Genomic DNA, 20,000 nt, shown 5'->3' with positions numbered 1-20,000 from the left:
TTTCGCGAAGTTCACTCAAATAAATACATTATCAATACAATTTTGGCGTCGTCTTACGCTTGACTCGAAAATACCAGAATGAATTCGTCTGAAAATAGTTAGAAACGTGGAAAGCACAAATAACAGCCAAAGCCCAACAGCTGTCGTTCGAATCGCTGCTCGCCGGCAACCCAGTTTTGACGTCAAAGTTTGTTGACAAATAAGTTGCCACAAAATCTTTTAAATGGTTTTCTGGTTCTTTAACTGCGAACCTATTGACGTGCTGTCGGATAGCACAGTTTTTCCCGCTCACTGAATCTGATTGGTCAATTTAAATTTCAGTAGGTCTCGCCGTATGCACGGAAGAGACTCTTAAAACAATTTACTATTCACTTGTACAACCCTACTTTGTTTATTGTATATTATGCATCTTTTGTCTCTCTAGCTTACAGAAGAACTGAATGAGTATAAGACTGTTGCAGAGAAGACATGTGAGGTACTCTACTCTACCAATGCTCCGTTTTGTCCAAGTTTTGGAATTCATTTTTTCTAAAAATATTGTTTTCCATATTATGTTAACAGTACATGTTCAAATAGTACCTTCACATTCCCCTCCTTTCGGTTCAAAGCTCTCATTTCTTTAAAGTAATGCATGTTATGGCCAATTGACACCTGTCAAAATAAGGTATCCGGTGACCAATTTCACGTGACCATATCCCGGGCTCACGTTTTAAGCTCATCGAGGTCAGCTGTTTTTTTTTTTTTTTTTTTTTTTAAGTTGACCGCTGACCAGGGTTTCGACTGGATCGCAGGCTCAAGGCTGGTTAACTCGTAAGACTGAATAACCCTATAGCTTCGCTTTTAGGCTTGGCTCGATCTATATTTTGCTAGCTGAAAGGTTGCTAATATTTTTCCTTTGATTTTTCAGGAAAACGTCTTGCTTAGAAAGGACCTTGAGGGCAAAGATGAAGACAAGAAAGGTTCCTTTCATGGTTTCAGTCTTTCTAACAAATGAAATCATAGCAAATGTCTTTAAGCTAGGAATGATATAATATGATACCTTTTGATTCTCCTGCTGCATCCAGTTTGGAAAATTACTGTTGGTGATTTAGGGTTTCAACAAAACAAGTGAATCGTTGGTATATAGTGGCACAGTTGACTGTTGATGTTTTGTTCGTTGCAGACCAGAAAGGTTCATCAGATGAGAAATTCAATAAACTAAAAGGAATGTATGGAAAACTCAGAGAGGAACACATCCAGCTTTTAAGAACTGTAAGTGTAATGCTAATATATAAAGCGTCACAAGCCATGTTAAGAGAAGAAATAGTTCTCAGATTGTATATCGTTTGCAGGGTTCTCATTAATTTGGAAAGTAGACAACCTGTGGAAGGTTGATAATGGGGAGTTTAATCAAAGACGACGGTTACGGCAACCAAAACGTCATTCCAAAATGAAACTTAGCGCTATCGTCCTGTGCACCTTGTACAGTACGGGCGCACTCTCTTGTAACTGGAAGGGTACGAACGGTTTTTAGTGATAAGTTAACGGAAAGTGAACTGATCATTGTTAGATGATCACGTTGTCTTCAAAACCTTACCCTGACCCCAGAGGTCGTCGCGAAGCCGCGAGAAGAGAAAAACCTCAAGTAACCTTGGACTTGAATCTCACTTTCATGCAGACGCAACATGGTCAGGTTCTAACCCTATCTCGAAAAATATCCGTTCTGCACGTGCACCACGAGTTTCCATGCATTTCTTTGGCGTACTACGTAAAACAACAACGTGAATTCACCAAATTGTAGGTTTTGATACCCTGGTCCCAGAGGTTTTTCTTGAGCAGTGAGAGAGTCGCGAACTCGCGAAGATCAGTCGCGAGGCTGCGAAAAGAGAAAAACGTCTTGTTATCTTTGTATTGAATCTCACTTGCATGCAGACGCCAGGTGTCAAATGCGTCAAACTGATAATTACAAAAGGGACCAATGCAATCACGTGTCCCCTTGGTTCCCCTTGGTATATTACAAATCAAACGAACCAATCATATTGATTTGCGTGTTTGTAAAAAATATCAACCAATCCGAGCCAGAGGGTTAGACAGCTCTTTACAAAGTTTATTGGATCCTTTTAGGACGCAGTTCTATTGTTTGTAATGTTAGGGTCCATCGTTGATTAGTTGTTTGTTTTGGTCCTTTGTTTTCTGAACCAATTACAATATTCTTGCTTTCTGGCGTTGCCATAGCCGTAGCCGTAGACGTCGTTTTTGCTTAAATTCCCTAATTTGAAGAGGTTCAGGGTCTTGCTTCCTAAGGACATTTATAAAATTGAGAGTCTCTAAAATGACATGTTACATGTATGCATTTTCTGAGCAATGTTCCCTTCTTTTGATTTTTGAGTTTTTAATTCCAGAGTTAACTGATTATAACTCGTGTCTTTTCACGAAAAATAGACTACTCAGAAATCAAAATGGCCAGTTTTCACCTGTGTTCTTAAATGCGCTTATTTAGATGCCACCTGTTTTCAACAGTAAGTTAAACACGAAGACGCATTATGAAAGGCGTGGTGCCTTAGACACATGCAAATGATTTATCAATCAACATTGGACGCAACCCAGAGCTCTGTGATAATTTGTTCAATTTAAAAGCCCCTTATGGCATTGTGTCCGTAATGTGTTACAAAATGTTATCTATCGTTTTTTTTATCCTTAGTACCTTTTTTTCGCGCTAGAAATATCTTTTCGGTCTTCCGTCTCTGTGTTGCTGTTTGTTGATCACCATCTTGAATAATTAATCAGTCGTGCTTTAATGCAAAAAGCAGTGCGTGAAGCGCCCCCTTTTAAGTTTGTCTTCTTGGTTAGTGTAAATGCAGCTGTTAGTCTAATCATATCAGAGCAGAGTTTGACTCTTTGTGACGTTGCTTATCTGAATTCCTTGTAGGGGAGAAGAGCTAGGGGACACTTCGTGACACTTGTCAAAAAAGGCATGCACGTAATCGCTTGCATTTCTAACCCCTGAAGTCCTTCCTCCTTATTCATACTTTAGTTTAAAAATTCCCGGAGGGCTATTTGCATTGATCTTTCAAATCCGAAATCTTGATCAATCGTGGGAAAAAGCAATTGACATGGAAGTGACTGGCATACCCATTGCTACCCTTGGGAAGGCTTGGTTCAGATGAGAGCCATCAAGCAGTACAGGGGTGCAGTGCTGGCGCAGTGGTGAGAGCACTCGCCTCCCACCAGTGTAGTCCGGATTCGATTTCCAGACTCAGCCTCATGTTTGGGTTGAGTTTGTTGGTTCACTACTCTAGGTGCACCGAGAGGTTTTTCTCCCGGTAATCCGGTTTTCCCCTCTTCTCAGAAACCAAAATTTCATTTGATTTGCGTTGATTTGTTGATTTCAATTTACAGTGTCCCCAATTAGTCCTCCAGCACTCGAAGGTTACACACTTAAATAAAGTTCCTTTCCTTTCTTTCCTTTCCTTTCTTCTAAGCGGAAAATTCCCAGTATGACCTATGGCCGCTGCTTAATTCTCTACCACTGAGCTATAGGCCAGTTAACTAGGTGTGGTTCTATCTTTTAGCCATGCATTTTATTGCTCGAAGCCTAGGCACGCTCCAAACAAGAAACCTTCGTGCTCTCGATAGAAGTAGAATTCATGCCCGTCAATTTTGCTGCTTCGGTTGCTCTTGACCGCTGAGATAGGCAGTACAGCCCGGGATACCAAATAGGATTGGATGAGAACTCTATGTTTTTTCTTCCTTTAGAATGCTGAAGTGAAGCAAAAACTGGGTGGCTACGAAAGAGAAAAAGAGGTAGGTCAAGCTTTCTTTGATGCGCCGGCTGCATGGGTCAGATGGTGACATGACGCTAACACTGATTTGCACAACCTTTGAATACAGTGGAACCTGTATATAACGGCCACCCTCGAAACTTGAGGAACTTGCTGTTTAATACAGGATCACTAAAAATATCGACTAGGCGTGGTCTAATGTCAATTTTTAATGCGTATCATACAAAAACACTTCATGCAAGAAAATAATAGGACAATCAACGCTCTTTCAAGCGATTCATACTTTTAACAGAGTTGCCACCTTGTAACTTGACGGTGTAATATAAATATTTGTATTAAAGCAGGCAACAAACGATGGAAAAGCTACAGTAAAAGACAAGTGAGTTAACACAAGGCGGAGGTTGTGGCCTAGAAATCCCTTGCGAGTATACGTTTGAAGGCGATTCATTCTCCATCACATGGCTGAAAAACAAGCTAATTAAAGAGGAATTTGTACCTGATGAGTGAACGAACATTTTTTTGCGTTCGTGATTTTTTACTGTACTTCAGAACATTTCGGACATCTGGAAAGCGTTAAGAATACTAAGTGGCCGGTTAACAGCTTACAATAGCTTCGTACATGTTATTTCTTCATAGTGAGGATAGATCGCATTTTAAACACAATAAAATACTGCACAAAATGACATGTGAATTAGTTTCTGTTCAAAGGTGCCCGCTTAAGAAAGGTAAATATAACAAAGATAGACAAACATAGGACTGCTACAGGGTGTCCGCAGCTGCTTAATAGAGGTGGCCGCTTAATAAAGGTAACAGACACAGCGTTTGTATGAGCAAAAAATCGGGACTTTGAAAACTGGCTGCTTAACAGAGGGTGGCCGCTTAATACAGGGCCGTTACATACAGATTCTACTGTACAAGGTTCTGCTTTCGTGTTCAATATTTCTGTATTTGAAAACTCTCAAGACATCTGTATGTGATATAAACATAAAAGAAACTGAGGCACAAACACGTGCTTCCTCGCGTATAAGCAGAAGCCTGGGAAGGGCGTGGCATATGCGTAATGAGAGCCTGACCATCTTTTTAAAATGGCCTACTTGTTCAGACAAACCTTAAATGTTTTCCTTGCTAGCTGTCTCTTTATCCTGTGGTTTTTGGAGACGAGGCGTCTGGCTTGTGACGCTCTTTAGTATAACTGGCCTTTATGAGAACAAGAGCATAGCCCTTCCTTATCATTTTATCTCAGTTATTTCTTGCGATGGAGACTACTGAAGAGTTTTTTTTTTTTTTTTAAAGGAATTAAGTCAAGCGAATGAGAAGCTGCAACAGGAAGTTGATGATAGGGTAAGCCGCCAGTTAGATTGCTTGCAGATGTATGTAGTAGGTTCATATTCTTTTTGCATTGAAGTTTAAATCACGTATTTATTGCTCTCAGTCAGCAGAACTTCTGCATGTGCTTCAAAAAGCTGAAGTAGCTGAACAAGATGGAAAGGTACACGTTGACTACTTAGTTTTTGCAAAGCTTGATGATCACCAAACAGTGTTAAAGGGGACATAGTTTTGGCATGGACCTACTTACTGTAGATGTTGTTAAAGTGCTACTATGACCAAAAAAATAATTTTTACCTGTTTATTTTAACCGGAACTTTCCTATTAACTTTAAAATATTGAAAGAGCTGGATAGAGCAGAAAATGACGTCAAAGACTCAATGCTTTAAGAGGGCAATGCGTGTGTACGCATCTGAATTAATATGCAGCGTGGGAGTTTCGGGCTTTCAGACTTTTAGAATCTTGTTTTGCATATGAATAAGCTGCGTTTACACCCTGAAATTTTAAGCTAGTGAGTAAATGACTTTTCCCTAGATCCAACTCTCACATGTCCAGTCCGTCAGTTTGGAACGGGAGTGATCGCGGACCGTTTAGTCAGAAAATTACACTCAAAGTAAACAACCTTTGGATAAAAATCAAAGCTCAATTTTTTTCCAGTTTAAGTTTTAAGCAATCACACTTTCAAAATCTGATGAAAAAAAGGAAGTGATTTTTTGAACATAGTAGCACTTTAAGCTGTTCACCCCTAAGCGGCCCTCAATGGCGAGTTCTGCATTAAACAGTGTTAAATCTCAGGGCATTAAGAAGAATAAATGGCCCCAGTGAACTGGTGTGCAATGCATTTTAATTAAATATTTCTCTGATTCTGTTTTTTCCAGAAAGCTGAAGACGAAGTTGAGAGACTGACAAAAGGGCATATTAAAGAAGTACGTTTTTTTCCGTTGGAGAATACGTGTAATTTTTCATATGTGAACAGGTGTTTCAACAGAAACTAGAAATACCACCACCTACTTGGGACTAGAGCGCCGAATAGTAATCCATTATGAAACTGGAACAGTCAATTTTATGTCATCTTATGGCCTTTTTAGTTCTTAGCCGATTCATAGTGCCCAAGTTTGCAGCTCGTTGCTGCTAAATTTATTTTGCAGTGGCTCTCCTTGAGGATATTCTTTAAAAAAACGCAAGAATAGTTGCAGCATCGGATAACCAACTATCTTGCATTTCGATCAATTTCACATTCAGAATAATGAAGACTGTGTGCCCTAGACCTGTCTTAGTGATGCTAGTTATGGCCGGCTCTGTCACTTTAAGAAGCAGCGTACTTGAGATCGTGGACAAGGGATATATGTATTGTAATCCGAAGTAAGAATCGCCATAGCAATTCAGGTAGACTATTTGAGCATTCGCAAAAAGGCGTGAAAAAAACATACAAAACAAGAAAGAAACAAACTTAAGGACGATCGCGCCAAAATCTTCCTACGGTGAGATTTTCTTCATTTCTCGCCTAGAGTTAGGTCATAAAGTATTTACTCCAAAAATGGAAAAAAAAAAAAAAAAATTGGGGGTCACCGACTTTGTTTCGGAGAAAATGGCAGTGGAAAAATGCCTCAATTTCGAGAAATCGGTCATAATAGCGAGATGTAGCCTAATCTGCTCATCCATCGAAAATCATAAAAATAAACTATTATAGTGTAGGTTTCCGTGCATAGGTTTTTAGGAGTGGGATTTTTAGATAATTGCACGCCGCTAGGGATGTCGTAAACAGTAGAGTTCATCCTCGACGAGTGTTTTTTTAAGCTCTATTCGTTGCAACCACTACCGGTATTCGATGGCACGAGGAAAGAAAATGTTAAAAAAAGATAGCTTCTTATGGTGGGAGTTTTTTTCATTTCATCATATTTTGTAGATAGTAAGTAAAGTAAGTGATTACTGATTAAAAAAGTAGGGGTCACCGATGATCTAAACGAGTAAAATGGATGTGATTTTGCAAAGCTCCTTGAAAATTTCGTTTGTCACGTTTTTGCGTGACCTGTCGGGGAGAACTGGAACCCAAGAGAGGAACGATCTTTGAAGGGATGAAAGGTTTTTACCAAAAAAAAAAGACCTTTCCCGAGCATAGCAACGAAGTTTTAAGCAGGCGTCATCTTCATATGGTTAGTGTTTGCATAATATCTCTCCATTGCCGTCATGCTCATGTTCTGGAGCGTTGCTTTTGTGAAATATAATTGCTTGTTTTTTCCACGCAGGTCCGCATTATTCAAGCGGACGAGGACGAAAATACTGCTCTATTTTCACGAAAGTAAAGGAACGAACTTCAAAAACACGCATTCATTTTGAACTTAAGTCCGTAGGGTAATAAAAACATTTTTAATAAAAACATGCCCATTAAATTTACGCAACGGTTCGTCCTCGAGTTTTCCAAACTTTCAGCCACTACTCGATCCGCTACCTTTCCCAGTGCTTTTCCATCCTCGCGCTCACGTCTCTTAAACGTTTCGTGAGGATTCGGAAATAAATGTGCCATTCTTTTGCCGGCCTGAAATTGTTTCCCTGGCGTTTTTGTCGCCACGTTATTTTAACTAATGCTTGAAAAATATTTATGAAAGTCAAGTAGACTAGTGCACGACTGATAGAACAACGTGCACATCAATCGTGCAGTGGTCTACTAGACTTTCATAAATATTTTTTAATGAATTTTGACTGATCACGATCTTCTGTGATCCAACGCTGTGCAAGACTTATCGTCCACGGTTTTTGCAAAACTTTTAAAACCTTAACTTCACTAATGCTCGAAGTAATGCGTGACATATGACATTCGCGTTACCTGGCGCAGTAACGTTGCGCACAAACAATTAGCGCGAACGTCCTTAATTGGGATCATAGTGGCTTTCCTCCGAGACTAATTATGCTCATGAGTGTGTGAATGGTTTGTTCGTCAGGTGGTACTCGACCTAGGTTGATTTGATTGACTAACTTTATCAACCAACTCCGAACTTGCTTGAACTGGTTAGCAACCCACTGTCGTTTTCGCGCGCTTTCAAAACTGGCTTGGCTCCACCTGCACACCACGATCACTCTGGACTTTATGATCTACTACGGCGACATCGGCGAAAACGTCACCTCAAAAAAAAAAAAAAAAAAAAAAAACTTTGCACATTTGGTAAGTCATTCGCGATTACTATATCTCGTCCACGTCGTACTTGGTGGACAAAGTATCCTATCTTATCGCAGTAAGGTTACTTAACAAAAGATTGGCATTTGCATGCTCGCGTTGTCCTGGCATGTACTAAAACCAGGAACACCGTAACACTCCGAAACACCCTGGAAGTAACCCAAAACCCTCAATTGGGCTAACCCTAGGCCTAAAAACCAACTTAAGGCCTAGCTAGGCCTAGGGTTAGCAAAATTGAGGGTTTTGGGTTACTTCCAGTGTATTTCAGAGTGTCCAGGTGTTCCTGGTTTTAGTACATGCCAATGTGTGATTTCACACCGTTGTTATGCAGAGTACCGCAATAATGTGAGCCAAAATGCTTGTTGCACGTTCAGCACAATTATTTTTCCACTTTTAACCAACCATATTATTGTTTTGTGGCGTTTTCGTCAACGTCGCCCACAAGATCTTATGGTCCCTATTGTATACAAGGCGGCGAAGTCTGTCCTATTCAACCGGAAACAGTTGGATTAGTGCTCTGCTGGAAAGCTACAACCGCTGCAATCTAAACCGGCTGTTGTTAAAAAGGTTTGAAAAACAAGTAGACTCTGTGAGAGTTGTTAGTGATATTCATGCAAGTGAGAAAAGAGCGGCTTGTTTCCTGTTCTCAACTTTTTCCTGACCACAGTCCATCTTATTATAGGGAAACCTTCGGCGCTTTATATAGCGTTTTCTCCTGATAAATGCTAATAACTGTCGGCTTTAATTTCGTAATTCTAAGTACAAACTAGTTCTTCTGGTGTAGCCAGTAAGCGAGACTTTTTTCCGCTGATAGTCTGAATATTTTCACGCATCTTTCTTGACAATTGCTGAAATTGATGTAATCGCGAGGATTTTCTATTTAAGTCATCTTAGTCCATCTTGATCGATTCTGATGTTTTTTTTCCCCTTGTTCTAGATCGATGCTCTTACGAAAGAGCTAGAGCTTTTAAGAAGGGAAAAAACTGAATTAGAAGAAGCTAGGAAAACAGCTGAAGAACAAGTAGAATCAATAAGAAAAGCCAACGACGAAAAGGTATGGTAGACTTTTCCGATTTTACTGACGATATATAGATACCCTGCATTGATCCTCAATGTTTTGTTATTGCTTGGTAATTGATCTTCAACGACCATTTTGCAGTCCATTATCGACTCTGTTTATGATTCGTAACACTTAGTATTAGAAGTCAACTGGCCACAAGTAAAATTGTAGTGTGTGCATCAGTTGACTTCGTTTGCCGCACAATGACTAATCTCTCCGTTGAGTGCAGGTTTCGGCCAATCAGACTGGATTTTTTTAGGAATAGTCAATGAAAAAAAAAAACCATGTAGTCATTCAGAGTTTTTGAAATTTGTCTTCAACCTTGCGATTTTTTGCCTTGCTGAAGTGGAATATTCTGCAACATTGAAAACGTAAGAACGAGACAGGGTTTATTGAAATCAATGCAAACAAAATAGCAATTTAAAGTCAGAAAGAGTAAGATGCGGCATGACTTTGTTGAGTTACATAATCAGAGTTTTTTTCTGTCCTTGTGTGGGCCCATTTCCATTAGTAGGGCTAACGCTCACATGGTCACTCTAATAGTTAAGACTGTTGATATATAAGTGCTATACGGCCAACGTTTGCAAAAACGTAACCTTTCCCTATAATTGAACTCTACTTGAGGTCATGCCAGATGACATCCCAGAACCCCTTTACCGCTTTTTACCTTTGCCACATTTGGCTGGCGGCAAATTTGGGAGAAAGTACACTACATCCGTGAAACTGGGGACATGTGGAAGTATTTTTTGGTACTCAATTTATACTTGTCCAAATTTAAGATTGCAGCACTTCATGTTGATCTCTCTAATGTACAAAAAGGAAAGACAGATGAAGAGGTGGCCAAAAAGACAGCGGAAGAAACCATTGAAAAAGAACGAAGAGAAAACCAGGAAAAGGTTGCCATCTTAAAAATCTTACATGTGCAAATGAACGTAACTTGTTAACACGACTTCATTCATTTGTGCTTTGTCTTGGCAAATATTGCTTGAAAATAGTACATAAGGTAGATCAGACGTTTGAACCAACATCAGCCAACATCCTTCGTTGTTTGTGAAGCGTTTCACAACTCATTGCATTTCTCTCCTCAACTGGCCTTGCGTATGCGTTGGTAATTCTCGGCAGCGATTGACGGTTTATTGTTATTATTATCCTAGCTTCCCTTCCGGTGAGTTCCGCAAACATGAAGCGAAATCGCTCAGCAATGTTGGATAATTTCTTGCCTGACTCTATACTTCGCTGCTTCGATGAAACTGGCAATCTTCTTTTTTTTCTTTTCTTTAAGATTTCATCGTTGATGATGGAGTTAGAAACATTTAAGAAAGAAAAGTTAGAAACAGAAGAAGCACAAAAAACTGCACAAGAACGATTAGAAGTGATGAGAAAAGATTTCGAGGAAAAGGTCAGTCACTGTGTGTTTGTTGGTGCCTTTGCCAGTTGCAGAAAATCCGCAGTCCTTTTAGCTAAACTCGAAAGATTTTATTGCTTGTCTTATTGCATGTATAAGTTACTCTTCCTCATCTTTTCCGCACCACTCACTTTGTATAAATATAACTATCAGCTTAATTTTCATTGGAATGTAGATAAACGACCTCGTTTACCAGGAGGTGTTGCAACTCATCAATTGTTAGACTATTACTGTTGCAGAAGCACTAATCTGCCAGAGACTCTCATTTCTTTCGTAGTTGGTCCTTCACCCATTGCCAAGCAAATGGCTTGAAGCGGCTTTCAATTGAGTGTCGTAAAACAATTACCATAGTAATTACTTCGACCAATCACAGCAGGTGCAAACGGCACAATGAACCAATCATGCAATTCCGTGTAACTTGCTCAAAGGGCGGGAAACATCGCGCGTGCAAATGGTGATTAATTTTGGTTTTCCTGTTCATTGGTTGATAAACTGGCGTGGGATTTTTAGACCAGTTACTAAGCGTAGCAATTGCAATCGCGTAATTACGTCGACAGTCATTGTAAAATACACGTACACAAGTATGTAAGGTTTTTTTTTTAAATCAAAGTTGCAAATCTGTGATGTTTTATTAACTAAACCTCGTGCAGACATCGTCGACAGGACAAATTTGAGTTTTTGCAGTACGTGATCGCCGATTATTGCATAAATTTGGGATGTATCGGGAAAATCCAAACACCCCTGATTTCCCCGATTGCTTTGCAACCATCGCACACAATTTGGGATGTCTGCGATTTGCAGTTTTCCGTAGTTTGGAAATTCTTGGGGTCAGAAAACAGCGAAATCATGATTGTCTGTGATTTTCCTGCCATGAAAACTGTGCCTTTAATCTTACGTATTGATATTTAAAACCCGTTCGTTCGCCATTTTGGGATGTCTATAGGGGGTGGAGGGGAGATACTTCGTCTTAACTTGTATGTCGAGTGTGTTCCCCTTAATTTATTCCCCTTATAGATTGCAGCGCTCAACAATAATTTGACAGATATCGAGAAAAGTAGAACAGATGAAGAGACAGCAAAACGAAAGGCAGAAGACACCATCGAAAAAGAAAGAAAGGAACACCAAGAAAGGGTATAAACGTTCGTCGTACGTGTAATTGCCTCTGAGAGATCATATGTTTTTCAAAGCCCTGTTGAAAATATTCGCCCCCGTATAAACTGAATCTTCCAAAAGTGACAAAGATTCTCAGAAACGATTAGTTAACTCCTCCACTCTCTGCTCATTCTCTTGATTACAACTGAACAAAAAAACTGAACTTTGAAGAACGTGAACGTGTGAAGAAGAATGTCTGATTCTTTGACAACCACAAAAGAGTACCAAACAGCAACAACTGGTGCGGTAAAAAATGCAAAACGTTGGTATCACGTTTACTCATCCTAGTGATTTGCCGGTAGCCCTTAAGAAACTGTCACTGTAAAACCATTTTACAAATTGTGCGGTGTGACCTTTTGAACGGAAGGAGAAACTATCTTAGATATGCCAGTCTTGTTGTGTCGGTGGGCTCTTGTTTCCGTATCTTAAACTATCTGTTTTTTCAACTTCAACTTTCACGGTGTATCAGCTACTTACGTTAACTTGAGAAGAAAAAAAAAGGCTGAAAAGGAAAAGGAAATCCCAGGAGACAAGGTCTTGTATTCAGAAGATGACTCTAAGATCATTTTGACCCATGCATGGAAACAACTGGTAACGTTTGCAGACAGAGTGCTGAATCAGACTTTAAGCATACCCTCGCAATGTTTCCGCTGATGTGCCTTAATCCTTTAATGTTTTAGATAACCGCGCTGGAAAAAGAGAGACTTGATGAGCTCGTTAGAGATAAACAAGATTTACTTGGTGAGTTGTAGATTAACATGTGGCAAAAAATGTTTAAGAAGTGTATCTATACCCCATTTCCATGGAGTAGTCGCCAACGCTCAAAACCTCAACTCGCACATCTTTCGTAATGAGCTTGATTTACCCTTTGGCTTATCAACTCGGTTGATAAATCCCAATTTTCGTTTTTCTCTTTTACTAAGGAGCTTTATTTAAAGCTGCCTGTTTTTGGAAAAGGGTGAACTGGCGAGCAACTGTCGAGTGTTTCCTATTTATTGCCAGATATATTGTTTTTATTTATTTTTTATATCAGGTATAGCCATACAAGGAGCCCAGAAAACGATTCAGGATGCCTTGGAGCAGTTTGCGAATCCAAAACACAGCTCAACAACTTGCACTGCAGGTATGGATGAGACAAACTGAAAACAAATTCAGATTGAACATTTAACCTCTTTAGTAGAGTCAGGTCGAAGCTCTTGTCAAAGACTATCTTTCATTGGCTGTTTCACCTCCACAAGATGAGCCACTGCAGCATATCCAGCCAAAATCTTTGTTGGAACCGTTGGCACTCGAAGTGAAATGCTGCGTGTATTGAAAATGTGATTGCTGAAGAGTTGTCGGCAAGTCACCAAACCAGTTTGATAACTTGCCGAGGTTATGTTATCAAAATTGATGGCGCCATTGCAGAATTTGGTGTCTGCTGTGATGTTATCTTTACGAAAATAGAACCATTCGTACGGGGAAAACTATGACGTGTGTTATAAAAAACCCGAACTTTTCGCTTGAATAGTTCAAAATAGGCGTCCGTGTCTTTAATAAGACGCGTTTCATATTAAAACGAGACTTTTCACTGTTCTTATTCGTTCTCCGGCCTAAGAATGATACTTGAAATTCCTCGTTTAAATTCGCTAACGGCACGCTAACTCAGTGGTTGCATAATGGAGAGTCTTCCATCTCTATCATGTGATGATTGCACAAATCCTTTGAAGACTCTTCTTTGAAGTCAGTCGTATTTTTATTTTTTATTATTATGTTTTTGTAATCAACGCCTAGGATTTTCCTTTTTGAAGTTCAGGAAACAACTCAGAGAAGTCTCTTCCTACTTTAGTAAAATTACAGAACACTTTTGATCCAAAGTACAGCCTTCAGTCTTGAATTTATGCAGGGACTAAATCAAAAGTAAGACGCGAATCTTTCTGTAATCCTCGTGCATTATGTAAGTCAGGAAGGTGTAAACAGAACAGTTTACATCCAAGTTCTCAAATAATGCTACTTGCTTTTGAAAGAAATCTGGCAGTTACAATTTCTTGTATTTGTTGTCTTCAGATTACTTGCTGAGCAGAATTGATGATCTACCACAAGTTGTAGATGAGCTTGATTCAAAGTTTTCTTCATATCGGCAAGATTACAAAGGTAGACGAACCAAGATAGATAGATAGAGATAGGTAGATAAATAGATCGTTTATTGTGTAAATACTTTGCAGTCGTAAAACTGAATTGTGTATTTGTACAAGTAACATAGGTTAAAATATAAAGCTAATTACAATATATGCATATAAATACCTCATATAGTAATGCTAAAATGTATACAAATATCTTACAATAAAGTCGACTACTTTAAAACTTCAGGAACATTTATGCGCAACCCTGGGACATGGCATAAACGAAAGAGCGTTTAAAACGTTCCGTATGGGAACGTGGCAAGTTATAAGTCTTTTGACGCCTTAAATTATCGCTGGATTGTTTTCTTGGGGGCAGCAGATGGTATAACTTATGCCCGGGATTGATAGCGATAGAATCAAACAATTGTCTGCATAGTTCATTCAGCCTATCATATAGCGTTGGCAGGCCTAGGCTGTCAAAGCATTCCCGGTATGACATGTCAGGTGAAATTATGCAAAGCACTCTTTTCTGAATTCTTTTTACATCCTCAATAAGATAAGCCGGGAGTGCGTGATGAAAGACCGGAGCGCAGAATTCTAGCACAGGTCTGATTGTTGTACAATAGAAATTCACAATGTCATGAAAGGGAACACGAGCCCTTATCAGGAGAACAATGAAATACAAGCGCTTGTTTGCTTTCTTAATGCAATCTACAATGTGATTGTTCCATTTCAAGTCACTGGATATCGTGACCCCGAGTATCTTCGCGCAGTCAGTGGCAGGAAGCTCGTTTCCGCCAACCACGAGAGGGGGGAAATTATGAGAGTTCTTCTTAAAGTCGATAACCATCTTCTTGTACTTGTCGGCATTTACCTGCATCCGCTGAGTCCGAGTCTAGTCCTCCACGGCAGTAACAGCATGTTGCACATCACCCTGGGAGCCGCGAGGTATGGTTTGGGAGATTGTCGCGTCGTCCACGTACTTCCACATGAAAGCGCCAACCTTGAGATCATTGATCATGAGCAAAAAAAGTCAAAGGCCAAGCTGGGTTCCCTGTGGAACTCCGGCGGGGCCTGGGCCTCACTCAGAGAAGCATTCTGCCTACAACTTGACGCGTTGGTGTCGGTTTGTCAAAAAGTCAGTCACCCAGGCTTTGATGCTGTGCGGCATGTCGAGGCCATTAATCTTAGCGACAAGGATCTTATGATCGATAAAGTCAAAGGCCTTGCGATAATCAAATAACACGACTCTTACAGTTGCACCTGTACCGTCTCTAGCTTGTGACCAGTGGTGAAACATCGAGATCAGGGCGAACAGGGAGGAGGATTTGGGGATACCGCTGAATTGGTCATGGTCAATGATCTTGAGCACAGCGGGGCCGACATGGGTCGCTACAGCAAAATCTTCTGCGAGTTTCGAGATGGGAGGAGTCAGGGAGATGGGGCGCAGATGTTTACTAAGATCTTCGACAGGCTTCTGCTTGGGGAGCGGGACGACATCAGCTAGCTTCCAGGGCGAGGGCAGTCTTTGCTCTTTATAGCTAGAGTTGAAAATTGCTGTTACGGGTTTCACTAGAACCTCGGCATACTCTCACAGGAGCCATTTGGGGACACAGTCGGGTCCACCTGCTTTACGTGGATGTAGTTGTTTCAGGGCGGCCAGGACCGCAGGCTCAGATAGAGTAAATACATAGGGGTCATCCTCATAAGCTGCAGCTGCCTCTATAGTTAATTTTGTTGGCGATTTCAACTTCAATGAGTTCGACTTCCAGGTGTAAACTGGCGAGAAGGCTGTCCGAATTGGAACGGGGAACCATTCCGGCAACCTGTTTGACAGCATTCCACCACTGTGAGGCCTTGGTGGACTTGAGATTGTCAACTTTCGCGGCGAAGTAATTGCTGCGGAGCGATTTGCGCTCTCGGTTGACGGCGTTTCGGTAGAGACAGTAGCTCTCCTTGTCTCCATTGTTAAATGCTTGCTGGCGTTGCTTGATAAGGTTTTTGAACTCTGCAGTGATCCATGGCGCATCGTTGACGTGAATCATGTAGTGCTCGACCGGCATGATGTGATCCATACCAATGTGAATTGTGTCTACAAACAGACTCAACTTGGCCAAGCAGGATTCTGTAGTCTGAGCTCCAACTTTCTACTTGCCCGTGTGTCCCGCCTTGATACAGTTTTCCTACTACAACCCTTTTCCAGTGGCCTCGCTTTGGAGCCCACAAGAACGACTTTGTACTTTGTAGTCGGACAGACCGAAAGGGGGAAGGGTTTGCACTGAGTTCGCGTCGTAGAGTTGAGGAAGGTTTGTGATCACTAAGTCCAAAATTTGGTCCCCCCTTGTAGGCTTGTTTCAGCTGGAATTGAGTAGTCAGGCGGCGAAAATTTAGGCGATTAAAATCCCCGCATAACAAGAAACCGCAAATGGGGTACTCTCATTCCATGGACGTGAGGGACGCAGACAAATAGCTGACAAGTGCCGCGTCTCTGTCGCTGTCGTTAGGAAAGGAACTTTATTTAAGTATATAGTCGTTCTAGCGCTGAAGCACTAATTGGGGACACTGTAAATTGAAAGTAACAGTTAACGCAAATCAAGTCAAATGTTAAAGTATGGATGGTATATAACGCCCTCAACGAGACAAGGAACCCCGCGCGGGAGTCGACTAGGTCGTAGCCACGCCCACAGGGCCTTGATGTCCTGATTGTCCACGCTCTTGAATTTCATTGAGTTCTCAATATAGAGGTCGACACCACCGTGATGGTCCGTGGTGCGGTTGCAGTAGATGAAGGAGTATCCTGGTATGCAGAGATGAGAGTCGCCAGTGTCTTTTAACCATGTCTTTTAACCATGTCTCAGTAAAAAACCCTAACTTGGATTTTAAATTCAAGATAACGGAGCGTACTTCATCAATCTTGGGTGCCAAAGGCATAGTGTTAGCAAGTAGAACACTTGGTCCAAACGCAGACTTTTTTTTTTGCCCGATCGAATTGGAACGACAAGGTTTAAGTTGTTGCGATAACGGTGGTGGCTGGCCGAGCAAGAAAACGAGGTTCGCAGACGAATATTTCCCATTGCATAGTTTGTATGACTTCCGTTTTATTTTCTTACATTTAGATGCATTTCCTTGTGTTTGTTCCCTGGGGTCATTCTCACATCATCTCAGTGAATGTATTCTGAATGCCAAGGCCACTTCACACATGGCACCCACACAAGAGGCTTCAGGTCAGACATACATTGATATCATGATCGAAAAGCACTTTCTTCTGGATTATGTTATCAAAGAGACTAGTCCTGAGAAGTTGTTCAATGATCGACGAGGATAAAATCCCTTGGGCAACAGAAAAATATACCGAGGATAGAAAATTATGCAAGTTTCGAATTGTCCAAGAAAAATACACAGTCTAGGTTCAAAGGAATAATTTTTTGGGTTAAAAACAAACTAAACAAAATTTCGTCCTTTTTTGGAGCAGGTATTGCGTAATCGTCTATCTTGCATCGTGTTTACCAGTTAACCCTTGCCTGTCGCTTAATAGTTCTTCCCAGTGTTATTTACGTTTGGGAAGCAATTGCCAAGGATAAAAAACTGATTGTTACTGTATATATTTTTTAGAGGGATGGGATTTAGCAAATTCGAGTTTTCTTTGCACTTGTAGATCTTCAGTCACTCAGTGAATCAGCTGGCAAAGAATCACTAGACCTGTTAGAACTCTATAAACAAGCCAACCCTGGTAAGTCTGTCAAATTTTGCCCACGACGTAAGAAAAGGAAGGAACCTTATAGCAGGCTTTGACTAAGATACTGTCTGACAATATGATTGTCATTGTCAAATTTTTTTAACGTATCACATAACTCGCAGTTAAAGCTGTGGAAATGACGTTTTGATGCATTTGCCGACATATCTGTGCATGAAACCCATTTTTGGGTGAGAGACCAAGCAGACCAGCCTTTTGGGCAACACTTTTGATACCCAGTGGGATGGTAACGTTATGTGTAATGCTGTTAATATTATTTCTACCTCCCCTCTCCCCTTTCTCCTAGCAATCGACTGAGCCTGAAAACAGCTGGTAGAACGAGTTTTTTTTCTTCTAAGCAATTGCATTGGGTTTGAAGGTCGAGGTTTGTTTGCATACAAGAAGTCATCCTTTGCTTCATTCTTAAAGTTGCTGGTGTTGTTTAAGTTTTTCTTCCGGGTCCTCACACCATGCTTTTGAGTTTAGAGATGCAGGGAGAGCCTAATATTATGTTCAGCAGTTTGTTGATCCTCGCATCGTATCATATTAATTCTTCTTTATATTCTTGGGAGCAAGCATTTGTTGTATCAAAGGTCAAAATAGTAAGATACGGGAGTTTAATTTGCGTGGGGCCGAGCTTTGAGAAAATCTCAACTGACAGTTGTAAGTAAAGTTGTGTCGTCGTGGTCGGCCTTAGGAAATTTTTCCAGTGAAATCGGAAATTTATTGTAATTATTGCAGTGGGCAATTGAAGCGCAATTTGATTTCCTTTCCTTGTAGATCCAACTGCCGTTGCTGAAAAAGTAAATGCCGTGAAGAAGTGTATTAATGATATTACCAAAGTTGCCGAGGTCGGTAAATAGAAGGCACTGTTGCATTTCTAAGGTCGTGTTAAATGGAGTAGTGTCTTTCCCATAACGCCTCACAGTTCCTCAAGTGCTTAAACGATGCTGCACCATAGAGAATTACCGATGGCTGAAAAGGAAAGGGAAGGTTGAAGCGGCGCGAGCTCGAGAAGGGTGTGACAGAAAGAGGTTTCCCTCCACTCCTTCTTCTGTGCCCTTCTCGTTCTCCTTCTCGCTGACTTCCCCTTCTCTCGACGCCTTTTTCGGTCTGTGACTGTCCTACAGGCATCAGAAATTACGCCGTTTCAAAAATAGAAAGAAAGAGAAAGGTTATAACGATAGTAGCTGAGTTGCCACGTACCGGCCAAACATTCGTCCCCGATTTGGGCGTTCAAATTTTTGAACGGCGAGGCGTCTAAATTTTTGTACGTTAGCGTGGTTCTGTGTGAACGGAACCCCTAAATGCACGAATTTTTAACCCGTAGAAAATTCGTCCGGTACCATGTGAATCGGGTCTAGGTTTGGAAACGCGTAGAAAATTAATTAAGTGAGAGTTTAATTTTCATTCGCACCATGCGTAAAATTTCCGAACTGATATTTCAAATTAGGTTTAGAAAGTCGCCTACATGTTTTTGGGAGTTTTCTTAAGGTGGGCAGACATAAGGGGTCATGTTGTGGGACAAAAAACTTGTGTAGTACACACTGAGCCGATATGTAGCAGGGACGTGTAGCACCGACAAAATCACAACATGTGCACACAAATGAAAATGTTGCAGGTACATGTTGCAACGACATGTTCCCTTCGTGTGAACTGATACTTTTACAATCGTGCAACACCAATTTGGGGGTTATTTTGTCCCCGCGACGTGTCCAATGAAGTTCAACGTGTTGAACTTCATGGGACACGTCGCGGGGACATGTCGCTGCAACATATCCCTGAGACATGTACCCGCAACATTATCATGTGTGTGCAAATGTTGTGATTTTGTCCCTGCTACATGGTCCCCGGTACACGACCCTAATGCATTTTGCCTCAGTGTGCACTGCACACCTTTTTGCCGCCAGAACATGTCGCTGCAACATGACCCCTCATGTCTGCCCACCTTTATAGTGTAGTAAATTGGGCGAGTCAATAAAAGCATCCTGCAATTTCTAAATGTGGAGAAGAGATTCATGTGATAAAGACAGGAAAGACTGTAGCGTCTATGCATTTTGCAAACCTTCAACAAACTGTGTCCTTCTTGTTGGGTTCTATTTATTTGAGCAGTTTACGTGTTTGTTATCATTCACAATGTTTCAATACAGCTTAACAATGGAGAATTTAAAGAAAAAAGCAGGAGAAAAAGCGAGAAGGAAAGAACGCTACACTTACACGATATTTGCTCTAAAAAAATAAAAATTCTACAATAAACGCAATGAACTCGATAATACAAAATTTGAGAGA

General features: G+C 40.8%; 1 protein-coding gene across 1 annotated transcript in view; it reads left to right on the top strand.

Moving 5' to 3' along the window:
- LOC137977679 (huntingtin-interacting protein 1-like) overlaps positions 1-20,000 on the top strand; it is a 62,387-nt gene that overhangs the window by 28,846 nt on the left and 13,541 nt on the right. The window contains exons 16-32 of the mRNA XM_068824979.1: positions 425-475; positions 908-959; positions 1,163-1,251; positions 3,736-3,783; positions 5,055-5,102; positions 5,194-5,250; positions 5,966-6,013; positions 9,197-9,313; positions 10,099-10,215; positions 10,602-10,718; positions 11,739-11,855; positions 12,557-12,617; positions 12,910-12,999; positions 13,923-14,009; positions 17,095-17,202; positions 17,634-17,708; positions 18,492-18,562. Coding sequence (XP_068681080.1) covers positions 425-475; positions 908-959; positions 1,163-1,251; positions 3,736-3,783; positions 5,055-5,102; positions 5,194-5,250; positions 5,966-6,013; positions 9,197-9,313; positions 10,099-10,215; positions 10,602-10,718; positions 11,739-11,855; positions 12,557-12,617; positions 12,910-12,999; positions 13,923-14,009; positions 17,095-17,202; positions 17,634-17,708; positions 18,492-18,562 — 1,353 coding nt within the window. The remainder of the gene's footprint in view (positions 1-424; positions 476-907; positions 960-1,162; positions 1,252-3,735; positions 3,784-5,054; positions 5,103-5,193; positions 5,251-5,965; positions 6,014-9,196; positions 9,314-10,098; positions 10,216-10,601; positions 10,719-11,738; positions 11,856-12,556; positions 12,618-12,909; positions 13,000-13,922; positions 14,010-17,094; positions 17,203-17,633; positions 17,709-18,491; positions 18,563-20,000) is intronic.

Source organism: Montipora foliosa, chromosome 11 (genome assembly GCF_036669935.1).
Source record: "Montipora foliosa isolate CH-2021 chromosome 11, ASM3666993v2, whole genome shotgun sequence".
NCBI lineage: Eukaryota > Metazoa > Cnidaria > Anthozoa > Scleractinia > Acroporidae > Montipora > Montipora foliosa.
The sequence above is the reverse complement of the archived record's forward strand: the minus strand, read 5'-3'. Positions and strand labels throughout refer to the sequence as shown.